This window comes from Pseudopipra pipra, chromosome 5 (assembly GCF_036250125.1).
Source record: "Pseudopipra pipra isolate bDixPip1 chromosome 5, bDixPip1.hap1, whole genome shotgun sequence".
Classification (NCBI taxonomy): domain Eukaryota; kingdom Metazoa; phylum Chordata; class Aves; order Passeriformes; family Pipridae; genus Pseudopipra; species Pseudopipra pipra.
In genome coordinates this window covers 74,387,591-74,409,940 of record NC_087553.1, presented here as the reverse complement: position 1 = coordinate 74,409,940, position 22,350 = coordinate 74,387,591, and the positions used below count along the sequence as shown (strand labels likewise).

Here is a 22,350-nt window from a genome sequence, read left to right as displayed (position 1 = left end):
AGGTTTTTTTTTCTGTAATTATTGTTTTGTTGCTGTAATTATTGGTTTTTTGCTGGATTTTTTGGCTGGAGTTCAGGTTTTTTTGCCGTATTTGTTGATTTTTTTGCCAAATTTGTGGCTTTTTGCCAAATTTGTGTTTTTTCCCCCCTCTCCCCCACTCGGGGAGGCCGTGCCCGGGGCAGGGCGGGTGTGGGTGTGCTCAGCATGCCGGCACCCGCCCGGCATTCCCAGCACCGGGAAAACAACCGGGATTGCCAGAGCTGCCCCAGGGAAGGGCCGGGAATGGGGGACGGAGGCGTCGCGGTGGCTCCGAGGTCCCGGTGCCAGGATATTCCCCCCGGAACAGCCCGGCCCGGCTGGAAACCGGGAATCAACGGTTTGATCCATGGAAATCCACGTTCCTTCAGGGAATTATCCCAGACCGGGATGCGAAGGGAATTTGTGGGGAAACCGAGTCACGGGGCGGATCCACTGGGAAAGGCAAATCCTGCTGATTTTTCGGATTAACCCTCAGGGATTAACTGTTAGGGATAAATCTGGGATCGGTTGGGATTTGTTATCAGGGATAAATCCAGCAGCCAGCTTGCCTTGGAGGAGGGAAAAGGCTCTCCCTGGGATCCAGGGGGTGGAGACAGCAGAACCCAAAAGCGACGGGATTTGGGATGGGGATTTGGGATGGGGATTTGGGATGGGGACGGACACGATCCGTGGGGCTGCAGCTGCAGGGTCTCCAGTACCCACCAGGGGCATCTTTCCAGGGAAAAAGGACAGAGGAGAAAGAGGGTGGAGACGACCTCGGGGTTGATCCAGCCCTGGAATAATCTGGGGGGGTTGTTTCCATCCAGGATCCCAAGGAGAAGCCGAAGGAAGCACCGGCAGCACCAGGACATGGGGGAACATTCCTTTATTGGACTCAGGGATGTCAGGGAACATCCAGTGGCCTCTGGAATCTCTACGGACACGAGATGTCTCCTGGGGGATCCCGTGTCCAGCTGTATCCCAGTCCCCCTCCCGCCCGTATCCAACGGAGACCCTACTTGCCAACATTCCAACCGGGACCAAAGAGGATTTTTCCAGCCTGGAATGGTGTGTGTGTGGGATTTTTTCCAGCCTGGAATGGCGCGGAGAAGGTGGGAGGGGTTGGAGGGGCTCGGGGAAACCTCCGCTCCCTACGGAAAAAAAAGAAGGGACAATAATAAAAAAAAAAATTTAAAATTAAAATAAATAAATAAATAAATAAATAAATAAATAAATAAATAAATAAATAAATAAATAAAAGCACCACGAACATGGATTTTCCCAACCTCTGGCATGAGGAGGGTGGGATGGGGCCATGAACGTGGATTTTCCCAGTCTCTGGCATGAGTGGGGTGGGGCCATGGACACAGAATTTTCCAACCCCTTGAATGAGTGGGATGGGGCCACGGACACAGATTTTTCCAACCCCTGGAATGAGTGGGATGGGGCCATGGATGTAGACTTTCCCAGTCTCTGGCATGACTGGGGTGGGGCCATGGACACAGATTTTTCCAACCCCTGGAATGAGTGGGATGGGACAATAGACAGATTCTTCCAGCGCCTGGAATGAGTGGCATGGAGCCACGAACGTGGATTTTCCCACCCCCTGGCACAAGCAGGATGGGGTCACGGACGTGGATTTTCCCACCCCCTGGCACGAGCGGGATGGGGCCATAGATGTGGATTTTCCCACCCCCTGGTACGAGCGGGACGGGGGCCGCCAATCCCCACTTTTCCAACCATGGGATGGGGGAGACGCAATTCCTGGGGTGGCCATCGGGGTGGGGCGGGGACTGGGGCCTGATCCAGCCCCGGGATAATTTGGGGGGGGTGTTTCCATCCAAGATCCCAAGGAGAAGTCGAAGGAAGCACCGGCAGCGCCAGGACACGGGGGGGACATTCCATTATCGGTCTCAGGGATGTCAGGGAACATCCAGTGGGCGCGGGACGACCCCGTCCCAGGAGCCAAACCCACCTGCGGGGCCGGAGCCGGGCCGGGAGTCACTTCTCCGTCATCATCCTGACGAACTCCTCGTAGTTGACCTGCCCGTCGTTGTTGCAGTCGGCCTCGCGGATCATCTCGTCCACCTCCTCGTCCGTCAGCTTCTCGCCCAGGTTGGTCATGACGTGCCGCAGCTCGGCCGCGCTGATGTACCCGTTGCCGTCCTTGTCGAAGACCCGGAAGGCCTCCCGGATCTCCTCCTCGCCGTCCGTGTCCCGCATCCTCCTGGCCATCAGCGACAGGAACTCCGGGAAGTCGACGGTGCCGCTGCCGTCGGCGTCCACCTCGCCCACCATGTCCCGCAGCTCGGCCTCGGTGGGGTTCTGGCCCAGCGAGCGCATGACGGTGCCGAGCTCCCGCGTGGTGATGGAGCCGTCGCCGTCCCGGTCGAAGAGGGAAAAGGCCTCCTTGAACTCGGCGATCTTCTCCTCCGACAGCCGCTCGGCCATGGCGCTCCCGGCTCTGCCCCGGCACGTCCCGCGCTGCCTCTGCCTAAGGCAGCAGGAGGAGGAGGAGGAGAAGGAGGAGGAGGAGGGGGAAGGAACTGGGAGAGGCTGAGCCTCAGGAATGGAGCAGCTGGATCCTGGCACAGCAGGCAGGGGAGTTTTGGGGTGTTGGAGGAGGAGGAGGAGAAGGCAGGAGCTGGGAGAGGTTGAGCCTCAGGAATGGAGCAGTTGGATCCTGGCACAGCAAGGCAGGGGAGTTTTGGGGTGTTGGAGGAGGAGGAAGGAACTGGGAGAGCCTCGGGAATGGAGCAGCTGGATCCAAAGCGAAGAGGGGAGTTTTGGGGTGTTGGAGAAGGAGAGAGGAGCTGGGAGAGGCTGAGCCACGGGGATGGATGAGCCGGACCCTGGCTCAGCAAACAGGGAGTTTTGGGGTGTTGGAGGAGGAGGCAGGAGCTGGGAGAGGCTGAGCCTCAGGAATGGAGCAGCTGGATCCTGGCACAGCAGGCAGGGGAGTTTTGGGGTGTTGGAGGAGGAGGAGGCAGGAGCTGGGAGAGGCTGAGCCTCAGGAATGGAGCAGTTGGATCCTGGCACAGCAGGCAGGGGAGTTTTGGGGTGTTGGAGGAGGAGGAAGGAACTGGGAGAGCCTCGGGAATGGAGCAGCTGGATCCACAGCAAAGAGGGGAGTTTCGGGGTGTTGGAGGAGGAGGAGGAAGAGGAAGGAGTTGGGAGAGGCTGAGCCACAGGGATAGAGTAGTTGGATCCACAGCAAACAGGAGTTTTGGGGTGTTGGAGGAGGAGGAAGGAACTGGGAGAGGCTGAGCCTCAGGAATGGAGCAGCTGGATCCTGGCACAGCAGGCAGGGGAGTTTTGGGGTGTTGGAGGAGGAGGAGGAGAAGGCAGGAGCTGAGAGAGGCTGAGCTGGCAGGAATGGAGCAGTTGGATCAACAGCAAACAGGGAATTTTGGGGCGCTGGAGGAGGAGCAGGAGGCAGGAGCTGGGAGAAGCTGAGCCTCAGGAATGGAGCAGTTGGATCTACAGCAGGCAGGGAAGTTTTGGGATGCTGGAGGAGGAGGAACTGGGAGGGGCTGAGCCTCAGGAATGGATCAGGTGGATCCTGGCACAGCAGGCATGGGAGTTTTGGGTTTTTGGAGGAGGAGGCAGGAACTGGGAGAGGCTGAGCCTCAGGAATGGAGCAGCTGGATCCTGGCAGAGCAGGCAGGGGAACCTTGGGGTGTTGGAGGAGGAGGGTCACCCAACTCCCTGGGGACAACCCCCGCTGCTCTGCTGGTGGCATTTCCAGCTTCTCCCTGCTCGGGAAGGGCTGAGTCCCCTCTGGATCAAAACTCAGCTTCACAGGTCGAAGCTCAGCTGTCAAACCTGTCCCTAAAATCCGAGCTGCTCCTTCCCTGCGGATCAGGGCGGGTCCTGGGGGAGCTGGCCCAGAGGAGAAGGATCACCTGACCCCCTGGGGACACCCAACTCCCTTGGGGACACCCAACCCCCTGGGGACACCTGATTCCCTGGGGACACCCCCACTGCTCTGCTGGTGGCACTTGATGGAGCTGGAACCCGACAAACCCCCTAATTAAGGGATTTGGCGGTGGTTTTGGGGAGGGGCCGAGCGGGGTGGGGGCGAAACGTGCTGGTTTTGCCAATTTTAAGGCAGTTTTGGAGAGGTTTGGAGCTGTGGGAAGGGTCTGCAGGGAGTCAGAGGGTCCTCCCGCCCCGGGGCCACCCCGGAGGTGTTGGCAGCGGGTGGGAGTTGCCCAGGGAGGGTTCCCCATGCGGGTCCAGGCAGATCCTGCCTGGAGCTGATGGTGAGCCTGAGTCATGGTGGGGCCTGGCTGGGGCTCCCTGGGGATGGTGACGTGGGGCTGTGCCAGGGGAGGGTGTCCGGGCCTGCCCGGGTTACTCAGGGGCCACCTGAGGGTGAATTCACCGCCTTGGAACGTCCTGACGGTGGTTTGACTCAGCTCTGACGGACGGGAGGGGTCGGGGACAAAGGATGGGCTGTTTCTCTGGCCATCCATCCATTCATCCATCCATCCATCTGTTCATCCATCCCATTGCCCGTTCGTCCATCCACCCACCGATCCATCCAACGTCTGTTCATCCATCCATGATTTTACATTCTCATCCCTTTACCTGTTTCTCTTTCCGTTCCCTATGTGCCCGTGACACTCAAGTATCCATCCATTCATCCATCCATCCATCCATCCATTCATCCATCCATCCATCCATCCATTCATCCATCCATCCATCCATCCATTCATCCATCCATCCATCCATCCATCCATCCATTCATCCATCCATCCATCTATCCATTGATCCATCTGCCCATCCATCCATCCACCCATCCCTCCATCCATCCATATGCCCAGTCATCTATCCACCCACCCATCCATCCATCATCCATCCACCCATCCCTCCATTCATCCATCTGCCCATCCATCCATCCATCCATCCATCAAACCATCTGCCCATTCATCCATACGTCCAGTTGCCCAATCATCCCTCCATCCATCCATGCCTCCATCCATCATCCATCTACCCATCCCTCCATCCGTCCATCCATCCACCCATCCCTCCATCCATCTATCCATCCATCATCCATCCATATGTGCAGTCATCCATCCATCCATCCATCCATCCCTATGCCCATTCATCCATCCATCTATCCATCCATTCATCCATCCATCTATCCATCCGTCCATCCATCCATCCATCATCTATCATCCATCCATCATCCACCCATCCACCCATCATCCATTCATCCATCCATATGCCCATCTATCCCTCCATTCATCCATCTGCCCATCCATCCATCCACCCATCCCTCCAACCATCTGCCCATTCATCCATACATCCAGTTGCCCAATCATCCCTCCATCCATCCATGCCTCCATCCATCCATCCCTCCATCCATCCACCCATCCATCCACCCATCCCTCCATCCATCCATCCATATGCCCATCCATCCATCATCCATCCATCCACCCATTCATCCATCCATCCATCCATCTATCCATCCATCTATCCATGCATTTATCCATCCATCTATCCATCCATTCATCCATCCATTTATCCATCCATCTGTCCATCCATCCATCCCTCCCTATGCCCATTCATCCATCCATCCATCCATCCATTTATCCTTCCATCCATCCATCCATTCATTCATCCATCCACCCATCCCTCCAACCATCTGCCCATTCATCCATACATCCAGCTGCCCAATCATCCCTCCATCCATCCATCCATCATCTGTCCATCCATCCACTCATCATTCACCCACCCATCCATCCCCCCATCCATCCCTCCATCTGCCCATCCATCCGTACATCCAGTTGCCCTCCCTCCCTCCCTCCCTCCCTCTCTCCTCTGCTCCCACAGCCCTCGTGCTCTCGCGCAGCCCGGCCCCGGAGCTGCAGGACCAGCCGACCAAGTTCCGCAGCCCGGGATAATTTGACTTTCCCAGCTACAGGGAAACAGCACCGGTTTATCCCAGTTTAACCCAGCGTGGAATCGGAGCTGTGGGATTCGCAGGGAAGGCCTCGAGAATCCAACCCAAGGGACAGCTGAGGAACACGGGAGGGCTCCAGGTGGGATAAACCTGGGAGGGGGATCACCTCCTGCGGGAAAAGCTCCTCTGGAGAAAACTGTGGGCATGCGGAACACCGAGATTCCCAGAGGGAATTGTGTGATCCGTGCTGGGAACCGGTCTGGTGAGAGGCAGAGCCTGGGGAGGGGAGGCCCCAGAGCTCCTCCTGTGCCAGAAGCTGCTCCCTGATTGTCCGTGGGATTGCCCACGGCGGCCTCGCTGAGCCAGGTTTAACCAATCCCAGCTGCCCTGCTGAGCCAGGTTTAACCAATCCCAACTGCCCTGCTGAGCCAGGTTTAACCAGATTTAACCAATCCCAACTGCCCTGCTGAGCCAGGTTTAACCAGATCCAATCCCAACTGCCCTGCTGAGCCAGGTTTAACCAATCCCAACTGCCCTGCTGAGCCAGGTTTAACCATCTCCAATCCCAACTGCCCTGCTGAGCCAGGTTTAACCATCTCCAATCCCAACTGCCCTGCTGAGCCAGGTTTAACCATCTCCAATCCCAACTACCCTGCTGAGCCAGGTTTAACCAGATCCAATCCCAACTGCCCTGCTGAGCCAGGTTTAACCATCTCCAATCCCAACTGCCCTGCTGAGCCAGGTTTAACCATCTCCAATCCCAACTGCCCTGCTGAGCCAGGTTTAACCATGTCCTATCCCAACTGCCCTGCTGAGCCAGGTTTAACCAGATCCAATCCCAACTGCCCTGCTGACCCAGGTTTAACCAACCCCAACTGCCCTGCTGAGCCAGGTTTAACCAGATCCAATCCCAACTGCCCTGCTGAGCCAGGTTTAACCAATCCCAACTGCCCTGCTGAGCCAGGTTTAACCAGATCCAATCCCAACTGCCCTGCTGAGCCAGGTTTAACCAATCCCAACTGCCCTGCTGAGCCAGGTTTAACCAGATCCAATCCCAACTGCCCTGCTGAGCCAGGTTTAACCAATCCCAACTGCCCTGCTGAGCCAGGTTTAACCATAACCAATCCCAACTGCCCTGCTGAGCCAGGTTTAACCAGATCCAATCCCAAATGCCAGGATAGGGCCCTGGGCAGCCGAGCCAGGAGCCAGCGGGAGGAGGAGCTGATCCCAACCCGTCTGGGAGAAGTGAACACCAATGGATCTCCGGGATCGGGAGAGGCCGGGGAGGGTTCAGGTGCTGGTTCAAGCACTGGGGGGTTGTGGGTGGGTGGGGGGTCCCGGGGTCTCTTCGCTGAGGGTGGAGGGGTCGCTCTGCCCGGGGGGTTCCTTGGTGCTGAGTGGAACTGGAAGTGCTGCTTCCTTCCCATCATCTCCACAGGAGCAGCTCCTCCATTTCCTCCCATCCCATCACATCCCATCCCATGACCAGCACCTACTGTCAGCCCCATTGCCTCTCATCCCATCCTGTCCCATCCCATCCCATCCCATCCCATCCCATCCCATCCCATCCCATCCCATCCCATCCCATCCCGTCCCGTCCCATCCCGTCCCGTCCCATCCCATTCCGTCCCGTTCTGTTCAATTCCATCCCATTCCATTCCATTCCATCCCGTTCCGTTCCATTTCATCCCATCCCATCCCTTCCCAATCCATTCCATTCCATTCCATTCCATTCCATTCCATTCCATTCCATTCCATTCCATCCCGTTCCGTTCCATTTCATCCCATCCCATCCCTTCCCAATCCATTCCATTCCATTCCATTCCATTCCATTCCATTCCATTCCATTCCATCCTGTTCCGTTCCATTTCATCCCATCCCTTCCCATCCCATCCCTTCCCATTCCATTCCATTCCATTTCATCCCATCCCATCCCATCCCATCCCATCCCATCCCATCCCATCCCATCCCATCCCATCCCATCCCCATGACCAGCACCTGTCACCTCTCCATCACTTCCATGACCAGCACCCACTGCCAGCACCCATCGCCTCTCATCCCATCCCATTCCGTTCCATCCCATCTCATCCCATCCCCATCACCAGCACCCATCCCATGAGCAGCACTCATCCCACCCTATCCCATTCCCAGCACTCATCCCATCCCATCCCATCCACCTCATCCCATTCCCATCACCAGCACCCACCCCATCCCATTCCCCATAACTAGCACCCATCCCATCCCATCCCCAGCACCCATCCCATCCCCAGCACCCACCCCATCCCATTCCCCATAACTAGCACCCATCCCATCCCATCCCATCCCATCCCATCCCATCCCATCCCATCCCATCCCATCCCCAGCACCCATCCCATCCCATCCCATCTCATCCCATCCCATCCCGTCCCGTCCCGTCCCATCCCGTCCCGTCCCGTCCCGTCCCATCCCATCCCATCCCATCCCATCCCCAGCACCCATCCCATCCCCATCCCCCATCCCCCATCCCATCCCATCTCATCCCATCCCATCCCCATCACCAGCATCCATCCCATCCCCATCACCAGCATCCATCCCATCCCATCCCATCCCATCCCATCCCATCCCATCCCATCCCATCCCATCCCATCCCATCCCATGCCCAGCACCCATCCCATCCCATGCCCAGCACCCATCCCATCCCATCCCATCCCCAGCACCCATCCCATTCCATCCCGTCCCGTCCCATCCCGTCCCATCCCATCCCATCTCGTCCCATCCCATCCCCATCCCCATCCCCATCCCCAGCACCCATCCCATCCCATCCCATCCCCTCCCACATTCCCACCAATCCCTGGGAGCAGGTCCAGCCCAGCCCTTGCCTTTGTGCTCCGCTGCCCCTCGTTATCCCGGCCGGATCATTATCCCAATAAACTTCCCTCCGGCCCACAGATCCCACAATTCATGTCCAAGTCCTATTTATCCCAGACTCTGTGGGGTGGGATGGGGAGGCAGAGACCACCCTGGTGGGAGGCGGGAGCGGGAGCCTCCGGCTGCCGGGGGTTCTGGCAGCTGCTTTTCCTGGGATTTCTCCAGCTGGAGCCGGAGGGAAGGAGGGAGGCTGGAAGCGGCCGCCGTTCAAAACCTCACACGGAGTTTTCCGGGTGACGCCGCTCGTCCCGACCCCGGCGTCTGGATTCGAGGGGTCTGATCCAGGGAATGGTGGAAAAACTCCCCCCGATCCAGAGGGTTGTAAGCTCCCAGCTGGATAATCCAGATGTGCGGAGACGTCTGGGTCTGGGTCTGCAGACGGAGCAGCGGGAGGGGGCGTGGGGGAGGATGATGGATTCATGGAAAAAGGGAAAGTTGGAGGAGGAGAGGGAAAGGCTCCGACGGAGAAGCCTCCGCGGGGCCCCACAGGAGCCCGAGCGGGGATGGGGAGGAACCTCCACAAAACCCGGCGTGAACTCCACGGAGGGTTAATGTGGGAAGTGGGATTTGGGAGAGGTTGAGCCAGAGGGTGATCCCACAGCAGCTGCTGGGTGGGAAATTTGGGATTTGGGAGAGGCTGAGCTGGGGGGTGATCCCACAGCGGCTGCTGGGGGGGAAATTTGGGATTTGGGAGAGGCTGAGCTGGGGGGTGATCCCACAGCAGCTGCTGGGTGGGAAATTTGGGATTTGGGAGAGGCTGAGTCGGAGGGTGATCCCACAGTGGCTGCAGGGGCATCCAGGGGCTGCTGGGGGGGAAATTTGGGATTCAGGGGCTTGCTTTAGCCACTGTTTCCAGAGGGGTTCCCAAAGCCAAGGAGGAGCTGTGGAGCCTCCAGGGCAGATCCTAAATCCAGGCTTTTCCAGCCCAAGCCAAGGAACGCTGATCCCACGTTTGGGCCTGGCAGAGATGTCCCCGTGGAGGAGGAGTTTGGGATTGGGGTGCTGGGGAGTTGTTGGGATAGAGGGATGAGCCCCACTGTGCCCCTGATCCCGACTCCGGGAAGGTCTCACCTGTTATCCATGGAGGCGTCGGCTCCGCTCCACACGTAGCTCCGGAGCCGGGTGGATCCAGAGGGAGCTGCTCCGGGGTGGAGTTGCCCACAGACATCCCTGGCCATGGACACCTTCCCGTTCCATGGGGCCAGGCTGGAGGGGCTCCTCGGGATCGGGGCTGGCCCAGCTCCCCGCCCTGCCCTCGGGAATCCTGCCCTGCCCTCGGGAATCCCGCCCTGCCCTCGGGAATCCTGCCCTGCCCTCGGGAATCCCACCCTGCCCTCGGGAATCCTGCCCTGCCCTCGGGAATCCCGCCCTGCCCTCGGGAATCCCACCCTGCCCTCGGGAATCCCGCCCTGCCCTCGGGAATCCTGCCCTGCCCTCGGGAATCCCGCCCTGCCCATGGGAATCCCGCCCCGCTGTGTCCCGGGGTGTCCCCATCCAGGGGATGAAGGTTCAGCAGCACAGACAGGGAGAGGCCCGGCCGGGACCCCCTGGAATTCAGGCTGGGAGGAAACCAGGAAAGCCTGGAAAGCTTGTTTAGTCTGGCCCAGCCGGGGCCGGCTGCGGTGTCTGCGCATTCCTCAGGGATGGGAACCACCAGGAGTCGGGGCCTCACTTCCAAAGGGAAGGGAAGTTCTTGGTTAATTTGCCGTTGGCTGAGGGATGAGACGAAGGCTGAGCCCGGAGGCCCAGCAGGATCCAGGATTTCCTCTCCCTTGGGATCAAGCCCTGAGTCCCAGCACAACTACTGCCTTTTATTTTTGCAGGAGAAGCTGGAAAACCACCTTCTGGAAAACCAGAGACTCCACAGCTCTCCCTTGGCTTTGGGAACCTCGCTGGAAACAGTGGCTGAAGCAAGGCCCCGAATCCCAAATTTCCCCCCCAGCAGCCCCTGGATGCCCCTGCAGCCACTGTGGGATCACCCTCCAGCTCAGCCTCTCCCCAATCCCAAATTTCACACCCAGCAGCCCCTTCCCTGCTTGGGAAGGGCCGAGTCCCCTCTGGATCGAAACAGGACAAAGCTCAGCTGTAAAACCCGTCCCTAAAATTCCAGCTGCTCCTTCCCTGCGGATCCCAGGGCAGCTCTTCCCGGGAGCTGCAGCTGTGCCCAGACATTCCCGACACATGGTCAGGCCACGGGTTTTTGGGAAGGGCTGTGGAGACTGGAGGGATTTGTCCTGGTGATGTAACCAGATGTTCCCCTGGAAGGTGCCCTGAGCTGGCCCAGCGGGATCCCCCTTCCCAAGATTCCTGGAGAACGGGATTCCTAGATATTTGCTAAACGGGGACTTTTCCACAGGCAGAGGGTGTCAGGGAAGTGAGGAGTATCCCACTGCTCCCTGACCTCCCTAAACTGTGAACTCCTGCCCCCCTGTCCACTGGAAGCACGGCAGGAGGACCCAGGATCCCAGTGGAGCTCCGTGTTATCCCACCCCATCCCGGATCCCTCCCGGCAGCGACAGGAGGAGGCAGGAGAGAGACAGAGAGAGACAGAGAGAGAGAGAGGCATCAGGAATTTAATGTTCTTGGCACTGGAACTGTACAAGACATTTACAGAGCTGTCCATGTGCACCCTCCTCCCCTCTCCCAGCGGCCACACACGGCACAGGACACGCAATTCCAGGGATTTCCGGGCCGGATCCCCCGCCTGGCTCTCTGGCAGTCGGAGTATTTACAACATTCCCTCTCCTCTCCCTACACCTCAAACTCTTCCTCTTCTCTACCTTTCTACCACATGCAGGAATCCCCTTGGTTGCCCCTCCAGTCCTGCCTTCCCACGGGAAGGGGTTTCATTCCCACGGGAAGGGGTTTCGTTCCCACGGGAAGGGGTTTCGTTCCCACGGGAAGGGGTTTCATTCCCAAAAGGCAACGGTAACACAAAATCTACCTCCGCTCGCTGCTACTCCCCTCTAACTGCTCCTCTCCCCCTCCCAAAACCCTCTACAACGTCCCTACAACCTTCCTACACCCCGGAGGAACTCCCTCCTCCTCCCTCAGCCTCTGGATTGCTCGTTCCACGGGGAATGCTGTGGACGCACACACACACATCCCTCCCTCTGGAGCGCGAAGGATCATCGAGTAACTGGGAGGGAAAAAAAAAAAAATGCCAAGTCTGGACAAACAAAATACAAAAGTTAAAAAAAAAAAAAAAAAAGGGGGGAAAAAACCCCCAAAGGAAACAAAAACAACCGGAAAAAAATCCCAAATCCCAAACTGGACACAACAACAACAACAACAACAACAACAAAAAAAGTACTGGAAAAAAAAAAATTAAATAGTTGGCAGGATCCAAGAGCGAAAACGAGGAATGTACAAAGGGAAGGTGAAAAGATTCCAGTAGGTAAATGGAGAACCTGTTGGACCTGGGGCTGGGTTTGGGGTTTTTTTTTGGTTTTTCCATGTGGGTTGCCACAATCACCCCCCACACAAGGTGACTCCACTCTGAAAGGCTCTCTCCCCTTCAGGAAACCCTTCAGGAGGAGAGCCCAACTTTGGGATTTGCCTGAGGGTTTTTTCCCTGGGTAAAAACCAGCCCCCAGAGCTCAACAGGGGAGCGAACACCAAGTAGCTGCCATTCCAACAGAACCCCGGGATCTGCCCCGATCCCACAAATGTACACGGCGTTATTTATAAATAAACAGTTTTCCCTCCGGGAACGAGGGAAGGAACCCGCTCCGGGGGCTCCTCTTCTCCCTACACCAGCGTTTCTTTCCGCTTCTCCCGGGATCTCCTCAGCCCGGCCGAGGCTCTGGGGGCTTTCCCCCCTGCTCTGGATTCCCCCGAGTCCAGCTCGGCCGCGCCCTCGTCCAGCTCCATGTGGGATATTCCGGAGCGGCGCCGGCGGGCCGGGACGTTGGGCACCGAGGGGTCGTTCTCCTCGGATTCCTCGCGCAGCTCCGGCAGCTCCTGGAGCTCGGAGGGGGCCGCGGAGCTCTGGAAGGGGGCGATGGCGCCACGGATGCAGTTCACCCACTGCTGCTTGTGGAACACGTCGTTGGCCTGCAGCGTGTGGGAATGGCCCGGCCCGGAATCCTGGAATCGCACCCGGAAGATGTTCTTGGCTGGAGAGAACGGGGGGGAAACACGTCAGCCCTGAGCCTGGGATTTAGAGATTCCATGGGAGCCTCTGCTTTGGGGAAAGTGCCTGAAACTGAAACAGGAGCCAGGCCTAAAAGAGTGAACTGAGATGTTTTGGCCTGCTAAGGAAATCTTCTGCTGTTAAAAGGAACTTTCTGTCTTCGTGTCATTCCAGACTGGGGCAGTCAGTCATCCTGTTCCACGTCAGGGCATCAGTTTTCCCTTGGACTGTGATGTCAGAACTACCAGGGAGGCTTCACTGTGAAGCCTTGGAGAGCTGCTGTTATGAATCCAGCCCTGCCAGCAGCACTGTCTCTGGACAGACAAAGCTAAAATGGCTAAAATATGACCATACCAGTTCATTTCAACCTGCACCACAAATTCACAGCCTGTGAAAAATGCAGGGATCAGGAGAATGCCAAGACTGGAAATGGAGATTTTTCCCTAACAGGAACTTTTTCATGGGTCAGGGGACTCAGTAAAAGCTACAAAAGAAGTGGGGCAGAACACAACCTGTCACACCCGACCTTCCTGGCTTCTGTTGTTTGGGTTTTTTTTTTTAAAAAAGCTCTTATTTACACAGATTACCCCCATTTTTTAAAATTACTGCAAACAAAAATGAGAGGTCTGCAGGAGATGACAACACAAGAACCATTGGCCTGCAGCGTGTGGGAATGGCCCGGCCCGGAATCCTGGAATCACAACCGGAAGATGTTCTTGGCTGGAGAGAACGGGAGGAAAACACGTCAGCCCTGAGCTTGGGATTTAGAGCTTCCATGGGAGCCTCTGCTTGGGGGAAAGTGCCTGAAACTGAAACAGGAGCCAGGCCTAAAAGAGTGAACTGAGATGTCTTGGCCTGCTGAGAAACCCCAGTACCTGTTCTGCTGGAAGAACATTTTAGGAGCACTGGATAATCTCATGTTCTGTTCTTATTACAGAAAGAACAGGAGTAGTACACACACACAGAGTAATAAATTGGGTAAACTAGAGGTTTGAATAAGACCTAGAAGGCCCAGAGCCAGGGTTTTGCAAGCTTGAAGAATTCAGGGCACCTCACTGAAGAGGTCAAATTGAGGAAGATGCCCATGGTGAAGGCTTGAGGAGAAGACCCCACAGCAGAAGACTGGGCATGTCTGGAAAGACTGTGCCCAGAGATTGGCCTAGTTATTAATATGTCTAATAAATGATGTAACCATGTACCTAGAGTGGATAAAATGGCTTGGTTTTTGCACTTTCAAGTTGAGCAAGTTTAGAATCATAGAATCATGGAATCATGGAATCATAGAATCGACTGGGTTGGAAAAGACCTCCGAGATCATCGAGTCCAACCCTTGGTCCAAATCCAGTCCAGTTTGCTCTCAGTGCTGCCAATAAACACCTTTGCTGCTCAAAGATCAAGAGTCTCTGGGCAGTTTTCATTATACTGGATTTTTTGGATTCAAAATCCCCCCCAAACACCGCCCGGATCCGATCGGAACAGGCGCCTTCCCGTCCGGTTTGGTCCGTACCTTTGTCGGAGTTGCCGAAAGCCCCTCGGAAGGATCCCCCCATCTTCACATCCCCGTCCTGGAGGTCCTCCAGGAGCAGGTCCTGCACGGGGATGGGCTGCCGGTACACCTGGAAGGCCTGGCGCTCGTTGCGCGTCACCGGCCGGGTCAGCACCAGGATGTCTTGGAAGAGGAACACGTAGAGCTTCTGGAAAAAGGGGGAGGAGAAGCACGTTGGGGTGGCAGCAAAGCCTCGTGCTCCGTGTTCCACAAGGTCACAAATCCTCCCCCCTCTGGGATCCGGGGCTGCCTTATCTGTGGTTTCACCCACGATAAGTTTGTGAGTCTCTCCGAGTTCTGGCACGGAGCGGAATGACCTCAACGGCTTTTTATTGTTTTATTGATCCTCAGCCCTGGGATTCTGATTTGCAGATGCCAAGGAGAGGGGTGATTAGGAGCAATTATCTGTTCTGGCAGCACAAACCCGCCCCGTGTGCAGAAATGCAACGGCCAAGTTAAATAAAAATACAAAAAAACCCAAACAATCCTCCAATTAACTAAAAAAAAAAAATAAAAAATAAAGAAAACATGGAAAGATTTGATGTTTAAAACCAAGGCAGCACAAAAGGCAGCAATCCCTGGAGTCCAGTGGGAGATAAAACTCCTGGCTGAGCTCAGCTCCAAGCCAAAGAGGCCTTTTTGCAGGAAGCCTTTTGTTTGGAGCAGAGCTCCTGAAGGGCCGTGTCAGGGCACCTGAAAGCAAACAGGGGCAGGAAATCCCTGGGGATGGAGAGCACTTCTGTGCTCCCTTTTGTGCTCATTGTTCTCCAGCTTCCCAAGGTTGCCAGCAAGGAAACTTTCCCTCCCAGCCCAAAATCCGGGTTGCCACCAAGGGCTTTCCCCTCTGCTTTTTAAACTCAGCCCCGAGTCTGAACTATCCCAAAGGAGTGAAGGCTCCCAGTCTGAACTTGGGAATTAATTCCCTTGAGAACGAATTCCCAGGAGCAGGAGGGCCTTACATGTCCGTTTTTATTCTTCAGCTCCCCGTGGCACAGCAGAGCTTTGCTGCTTTCAATCCTTGGATCCTTCTGCTTCTCATCCAGGTATTCCAGCTTGTCGATGTAGTACTGGCACTCGGACTCGCCCTTCTTCAGGTTGATGTCGGAGAGGACCCCTTGGATTATGGATATCTGCAACAGCAGATGAATTTATTAATCAGCAAAGAGATGATTAGCAGTGACCCCTGCACGGGCTTCTTCCTGGTAGGTGCTACTTCAGAGCTCCAGGCAATGGAATTCCTGTGGATTGATCCCTCGCTTCCTCTCGGAGAGGGTGACTCACAGGTTTGTGTCTGCCATAAACCCACCCCGACACTGGAACTCAAACCCTCAGGGAAATCCGGCTCAACCCCGAGTTAACACCCGGTGAGATCCCCGAGGGTTTGAGGGAGTTTCCCGGAGCTCCAAAGGAACGCGTTCCCGTCGGAGCCGCCCTCACTTACGGCCTCCTCCAGGATGTGGATGTCGGGATGGTCCTTGGGCGTGTGCCGCAGGATCTCCTTGAGGAGCAGCGGGTACTTCACCAGCCGGCTCCGCGGGATGTCCAGGAAGCTCCAGAGGTCCAGCTTGCGGCTGAAGGGAGACTCCAGGCAGCGCTGCAGGAAGTCCTGGACTCTCCTGTCCTGCTTCTTCTGGTCCAGCAGGGCCTTGGCTGCCAGCTGGTTGCTGCAGTAGCCTTTGTAGGCGTGGAGCCGTGGGAGCTGCAGGGAACGGGATATCCAGGAGTCAATTCCAGGCGGGAAAAGCAAATCACGTTAAGGTGTCGCATTTGGGCAAGGGTCGGGTCCTGTCCTTTGGCCACAACAACCCCAATGCAGCTGCAGGCTGGGCCAGAGGGGCTGGAGAGCAGCCAGGCAGGAAGGGAGCTGGGAGTTGGGCTGGGCAGGGAGCTGAAGAGGAGCCCGAGTGTGGCCAGGGGGGCAAGAGGGCCAATGGCTGCTGGGCTGGCTGAGGAAGAGTGTGGCAGCAGGAGCAGGGCAGGGCTTGTGCCCCTGGGCTGGGTGCTGGGGAGGCCACCCCTGGAGTGCTGTGTCCAGCTCTGGGCCCTGAGCTCAGGAAGGCCCTGGAGGGGCTGGAGCAGGGGCAGAGAAGAGCAGCGAGGCTGGGGAAGGGACTGGAGCCCAAGTGCTGGGAGGAGAGGCTGAGGGAGCTGGGGGGGCTCAGCCTGGAGAGGAGGAGGCTCAGGGGAGACCTCCTCACTCTCTGCAACTCCCTGCCAGGAGGGGGGAGCCGGGGGGGGTTGGGCTCTTTTCCCAGGCAACCATCAGCAAGACAAGAGGGCTGGGTCTGAAACTGTGCCAGGGGAGGTTTAGGTTGGATATTTGAAAGAATTTCTTTGCAGAGAGGGTGCTCAGCCATCGGAATGGGCTGCCCAGGGAAGGGGGGGATTCTCCATCCCTGGAGGTGTTTAAGGACAGACTGGATGTGGCATCAGTGCCATGGGCTGGGAACCACGGCGGGGTTGGATCAAGGGTTGGGCTGGATGATCTCGGAGGGCTTTTCCAACCCAGCTGATTCTCTGATTCTATCATTCTATGATTACTTACTGTGCTACTTTTCCCAATAAGGAAAGCTAAGGAGTATCCTGTTAGTACCTGGGGTGCTGTGGGAGCAGGGACACCCCACATGTGGAGCCTTGGAAGCTCTGCCAGTTGGGATTACCAGTGATAACACCCTGAGTGACACCAGTGACAAAGAGCCCAGCAGACACAGACACCCAAACATCAATCCCAAACAACTGCAGGCACACCAGTGCCCATCTCCAGGGTGAAATCAGGGCCCATCACAGCTGAGGGAGTCCCACTGTTCTCCAAACAACCAGGATTTCCCTTCCAGTTTGTGCCTGAGGCCACGAAACTCCAGAGCTCTTGGGCTGCCCGGCTTTAAGCGCTCCCTAAGCTCAGTTTTAGCCCGTTGTCCCCAGGCTGGGAACTCACCCACTTCACCAGAATGGGCCCAATCTGCTCCACCGTCCCGTCTGGTTTTGTTGCCTCTCCCAAACTCGCCAATAAGTCTGGAATTGAAACACAAAACATCAGGAATTGTGAGGATTCCCCTGGGAGAAAGCACAGGGGGGAACTCCTGGTCAGCAAACGACCCCAAACTGCTCCTACCCTCGTGCAGGGGGATGTAGGAATCCAGGTCCCCAAAGATGTGGGTGAGCTCCTCCTCGGACATGATGGAGAGTTTGAGCATGGGATCGTGGTAGGCCTGTCAAAGAATGCCACTGTTACAACACATCCCAGCCTGAACATTCCCCAAACCTGCCAAGTTAAATCAGAGAGGAGCACAAAGTGCAGTGAAATCCAGAGACCTGGAGGTTTAAAGGGTCTGTGGGAAGGTGTTGAGGACTTCACTGCTTGAACTGGGAGAACATCTGGCAGAGGGATTCCCCAACCAGTTGGGCAGGACTGCCAGGTTTGTTGCCATCCCCCTTTTTTTTGGCTGGGTTTGTTGCCATCACCCTTTCTTTTTTTTGGTTGGGTTTGTTGCCATCACCCTTTCTTTTTTTTGGCTGGGTTTGTTGCCATCCCCCTTTTTTTTTGGTTGGGTTTGTTGCCATCACCCTTTCTTTTTTTTGGTTGGGTTTGTTGCCATCACCCTTTCTTTTTTTTGGTTGGGTTTGTTGCCATCACCCTTTCTTTTTTTTGGTTGGGTTTGTTGCCATCCCCCTTTCTTTTTTTTGGCTGGGTTTGTTCCATCCCCCTTTTTTTTTGGTTGGATTTGTTGCCATCACCCTTTTTTTTTTGCCTGGGTTTGTTGCCATCACCCTTTTTTTTTGCCTGGGTTTGTTGCCATCACCCTTTTTTTTTGGTTGGGTTTGTTGCCATCACCCTTTTTTTTTGGTTGGGTTTGTTGCCACCACCCTTTTTTTTTGCCCCTGTTATCTGGGATAGGATTTCTGGCTGCAAAAAAAAGCCCCAAAAAAAGCCCCAAACTCACCTTCCTGGCGAGTTTGAGGTCTTCGATCAGGTCCTGCTCTCCCCTGGACATCTCATATATGGCCTGGGAGGAAGGGGACAAAGCACTCAGGGTCAGTTTTTAATGCCAGGATTTCTGGGAAAGAGCCTTTTCGGCTCCCAGGATGTCCATCCTGCCCTCAGCTGGGAATTCCAAAGCTTTCCCAGCCCTGCCCCTCCTGAGCCAAAGGGAATATTTTTAGGGCCTTTGAAATCCCTGCTCTGGCACATCCCAGGGGGCTGCTCCAGGTGGTGTCTCCAGAGGATCTGTCCAAGGAAAAAGGCAAGCCAAGGCTTAGGATCAGGATTTTCCTGCCTAAAAGTGGGAGAACATCTGGCAGAGGGATTCCCCAACCAGCTGGGCAGGACAGGGTTGTTGCCATCACCCTTTTTTTGGGATGGGTTCGTTGCCAAGTGCCAGGAGTTTTAGGAGGAAGTTCCTCAGTTTTAGGAGAAAGTTCCTCAGTTTTAGGAGGAATCTGGCCATGGGATTGCTGCAGGGATTCTGGAATGTTGGGAAGAGTTTGGCATCTCCCAAGATGAATTCCACAGTGGCTGGGGAGAGAGGAATCCACCTTTTCCCACCCCTAATCCAGGTGTAAATTTGGGGTTTGGGGGTGGAAGTGCACGGGAAGATCCGGCCTCCTGTGGATGGTTGGGACTCTTTTCCCTCGGGAAGGACAAAGGCAGGAATTCCCTTTCCCAATCCCATCCTACCTCCTGGCACTTGATTCCTTGGAGCTCAGGGACTCTTTTCCCTTGGGAAGGACAAAGGCTGGAATTGGCTGCTTTTCCCAATCCCATCCTACCTCCTGGCACTTGATTTTCTTGGAGCTCAGGGACTCTTTTCCCTCGGGAAGGACAAAGGCAGGAATTCTCCTTCCCAACTCCATCCTACCTCTTGGAACTTGATTTCCTTGGAGCTCAGGGACTCTTTTTCCTTGGGAAGGACAAATTAGCTGGAATTGGCTGCTTTTCCCAATCCCATCCTTCTTCTTGGAACTTGATTTCCTTGGAGCTCAGGGACTCTTTTCCCTCGGGAAGGACAAAGGCAGGAATTCCCTTTCCCAATCCCATCCTACCTCCTGGCACTGGATTCCCTTGGAGCTCAGGGACTCTTTTCCCTTGGGAAGGACAAAGGCAGGAATTCCCTTTCCCAATCCCATCCTACCTCCTGGCGCTTGATTTCCTTGGAGCTCAGGGACTCTTTGGTGTTGGGAAGGACAAATTAGCTGGAATTCCCTTTCCCAATCCCATCCTGCCTCCTGGCACTGGCTTTCCTTGGAGCTCAAGGACTCTTTTCCCTCGGGAAGGACAAAGGCAGGAATTCCTTTTCCCAATCCCATCCTACCTCCTGGCACTGGATTTCCTTGGAGCTCAGGGACTCTTTTCCCTTGGGAAGGAATTCCTTTTCCCAATCCCACCCTACCTCCTGGCACTTGATTTCCTTGGAGCTCAGGGACTCTTTTCCCTTGGGAAGGAATTCCCTTTCCCAATCCCACCCTACCTCCTGGCGCTTGATTTCCTTGGAGCTCAGGGACTCCTTGGTGTTGACATCCAACATTTCCGACCACAGGACGCTGTTCCTTCTTTTCGGGGGCGTGGGAGCGGCGGATCTGCTCCAGGATTTCTGGGAACATCCGGGGGATTTGCTGTCGCTGCGGAGGGTGAACGACTGCGGGGAATCAAAAAACAAATTATTGCCAAAAAAATTAAAAAAAAAACCACTAAAATGAAATTACAAAAAAAATTAAAAATAATTAAAACCCCCCCCATTTAAAATTCCTGTTTAAAACCCTCATAAAAAAAAAATAAAAAATGAAAAAAAAAAATTAATCCCCTCAAAAGCCCATTAAAAAATATTACAAAAAAATTTTAAAAAATATTAAAAAGAAATGACAAAAAAATTTAAAAATAATTAAAAACCCCATTTAAAATTCCTGTTTAAAAGCACCATTAAAAAAAATTTAAAAAATTACAAAAAAAAAGTTAATCCCCTCAAAAGTTCACTTAAAAATATTACAAAAAAATTTAAAAACCATAATAAACACCCTCAATAACTTGTTTCTCCCCCCTCTGCTCCAAGTGACCTATCTCAAGCTCTATCTCTTTTTATTAAAAAATAAATATATAAATATGTTTATAAAGATATAAATCACATAAATAAATACATAAACAACTAAACTTCATTTTTTTATTATTTACACCCTCAATAACTTGTTTCTCCCCCTATGCTCCAAGTGACCTATACCTTGCTATTTTTATTAAAAAATAAATATATAAACACATTTATAAATATATGAACTATATAAATAAATATATAAACAACTAAACTTCATTTCTTCATTATTTACACCCTCAGTAACTTGTTTCTCCCCCTATGCTCCAAGTGACCTATCTCTAGCTCTATCTCTTTTTATTAAAAAATAAATATAAAAATAGATTTATAAATATATAAATCACATAAATAAATATATAAACAACTAAACTTCATTTTTTTATTATTTACACCCTCAATAACTTGTTTCTCCCTCCTCTTCCCTAAGTGACCTATCTCTATTTGGCTATTTTTATATTAAAAAAAATAAATATATAAATACATTTATAAATATATAAACTATATAAATAAATATATAAACAACTAAACTTCATTTCTTTATTCTTTAAACCCTCAATAACTTGTTTCTCTCCCCCCTCTGCTCCAAGTGACTCTCCCATCCTTACGTTGCTGATTTTCACGAGAAGCCCCCCAAAATCCCCTTTTTACCCCATTCCCAGCTGGTCCTTTCCCCAAACCTCTGGAATTAGACTGGAATTCCTGGTTTTTTGTACCTGGATGGTCTGCCCGAAGCGCCGAACGGCCCCATTTCGGACCGGAGAGATCAGGTTTGCCAAGGACGTGACCCGAGCCAGGGGCCGGACCCGCTTGGTGCTGGGCTCCTGGAACAAACACAGGACAAACCACTGAGGCCCAGAATCCTGGAATTAGCTGGGTTGGAATCAGAGAATCCCAGAATCCCAGATCAGCTGGGATGGAATCAGAGAATCAGCCGGGTTGGAAGGGACCTCCGAGATCATCCAGCCCAACCCTTGATCCAACCCCGCCGTGGTTCCCAGCCCATGGCACTGATGCCACATCCAGTCTGTCCTTAAACACCTCCAGGGATGGAGAATCCCCCCCTTCCCTGGGCAGCCCATTCCAATGGCTGAGCACCCTCTCTGCAAAGAAATTCTTCCTGATATCCAACCTAAACCTCCCCTGGCACAGCTGAAGACCAAACCCTCTTGTCTTGCTGATGGTTGCCTGGGAAAAGAGCCCAACCCCCCCCGGCTCCCCCCTCCTGGCAGGGAGTTGCAGAGAGTGAGGAGGTCTCCCCTGAGCCTCCTCCTCTCCAGGCTGAGCCCCCCCAGCTCCCTCAGCCTCTCCTCCCAGCACTTGGGCTCCAGTCCCTTCCCCAGCCTCGCTGCTCTTCTCTGCCCCTGCTCCAGCCCCTCCAGGGCCTTCCTGAGCTCAGGGCCCAGAGCTGGACACAGCACTCCAGGGGTGGCCTCCCCAGCGCCCAGCCCAGGGGCACAAGCCCTGCCCTGCTCCTGCTGCCACACTCTTCCTCAGCCAGCCCAGCAGCCCTTGGCCCTCTTGCCCCCCTGGCCACACTCGGGCTCCTCTTCAGCTCCCTGCCCAGCCCAACTCCCAGCTCCCTTCCTGCCTGGCTGCTCTCCAGCCCCTCTGGCCCAGCCTGCAGCTGCAGGGGCTTCTTGTGGCCAAAGGGCAGGACCCGGCCCTTGGCCTTGGGGAACCTCAGCCCCTTGCAATCAGCCCCTGGATCCAGCCTGGCCAGGGCCCTCTGCAGAGCCCTCCTGCCTTCCAGCACATC

At 54.8% G+C, this 22,350-nt stretch overlaps 2 protein-coding genes across 4 annotated transcripts in view; both read right to left on the bottom strand.

Moving 5' to 3' along the window:
• Nucleotides 1–887: 887 nt before the first annotated feature.
• LOC135415080 (calmodulin, striated muscle) lies at nt 888–3,658 on the bottom strand. The gene is made up of 2 exons (XM_064656614.1): nt 1,994–3,658; nt 888–1,169 (listed from the first exon to the last, which is right to left on the bottom strand). Exon 1 carries the CDS (start codon nt 2,467–2,469, stop codon nt 2,020–2,022), a length of 450 nt encoding a protein of 149 aa, XP_064512684.1. The 5' UTR covers nt 2,470–3,658; the 3' UTR covers nt 888–1,169; nt 1,994–2,019.
• Nucleotides 3,659–11,393: 7,735 nt separating this feature from the next.
• NET1 (neuroepithelial cell transforming 1) overlaps nt 11,394–22,350 on the bottom strand; it is a 67,330-nt gene continuing 56,373 nt past the window's right edge. For 2 of the 3 annotated variants that reach the window (XM_064656610.1, XM_064656611.1), the window contains 9 exons: nt 21,308–21,415; nt 19,983–20,150; nt 18,459–18,521; nt 17,630–17,726; nt 17,453–17,529; nt 15,959–16,216; nt 15,477–15,647; nt 14,479–14,665; nt 11,394–12,954 (listed from right to left, as the gene is read on the bottom strand). In XM_064656610.1, coding sequence (XP_064512680.1) covers nt 12,587–12,954; nt 14,479–14,665; nt 15,477–15,647; nt 15,959–16,216; nt 17,453–17,529; nt 17,630–17,726; nt 18,459–18,521; nt 19,983–20,150; nt 21,308–21,415 — 1,497 coding nt within the window. In that variant the 3' untranslated portion in view covers nt 11,394–12,586. The other variant, XM_064656612.1, reaches the window with a different exon arrangement.

Coding starts and splice junctions, on each gene's coding strand:
- LOC135415080 (XM_064656614.1), bottom strand. CDS start 2,469: ATGGCCGAGCGGCTGTCGGAGGAGAAGATCGCCGAGTTCAAGGAGGCC.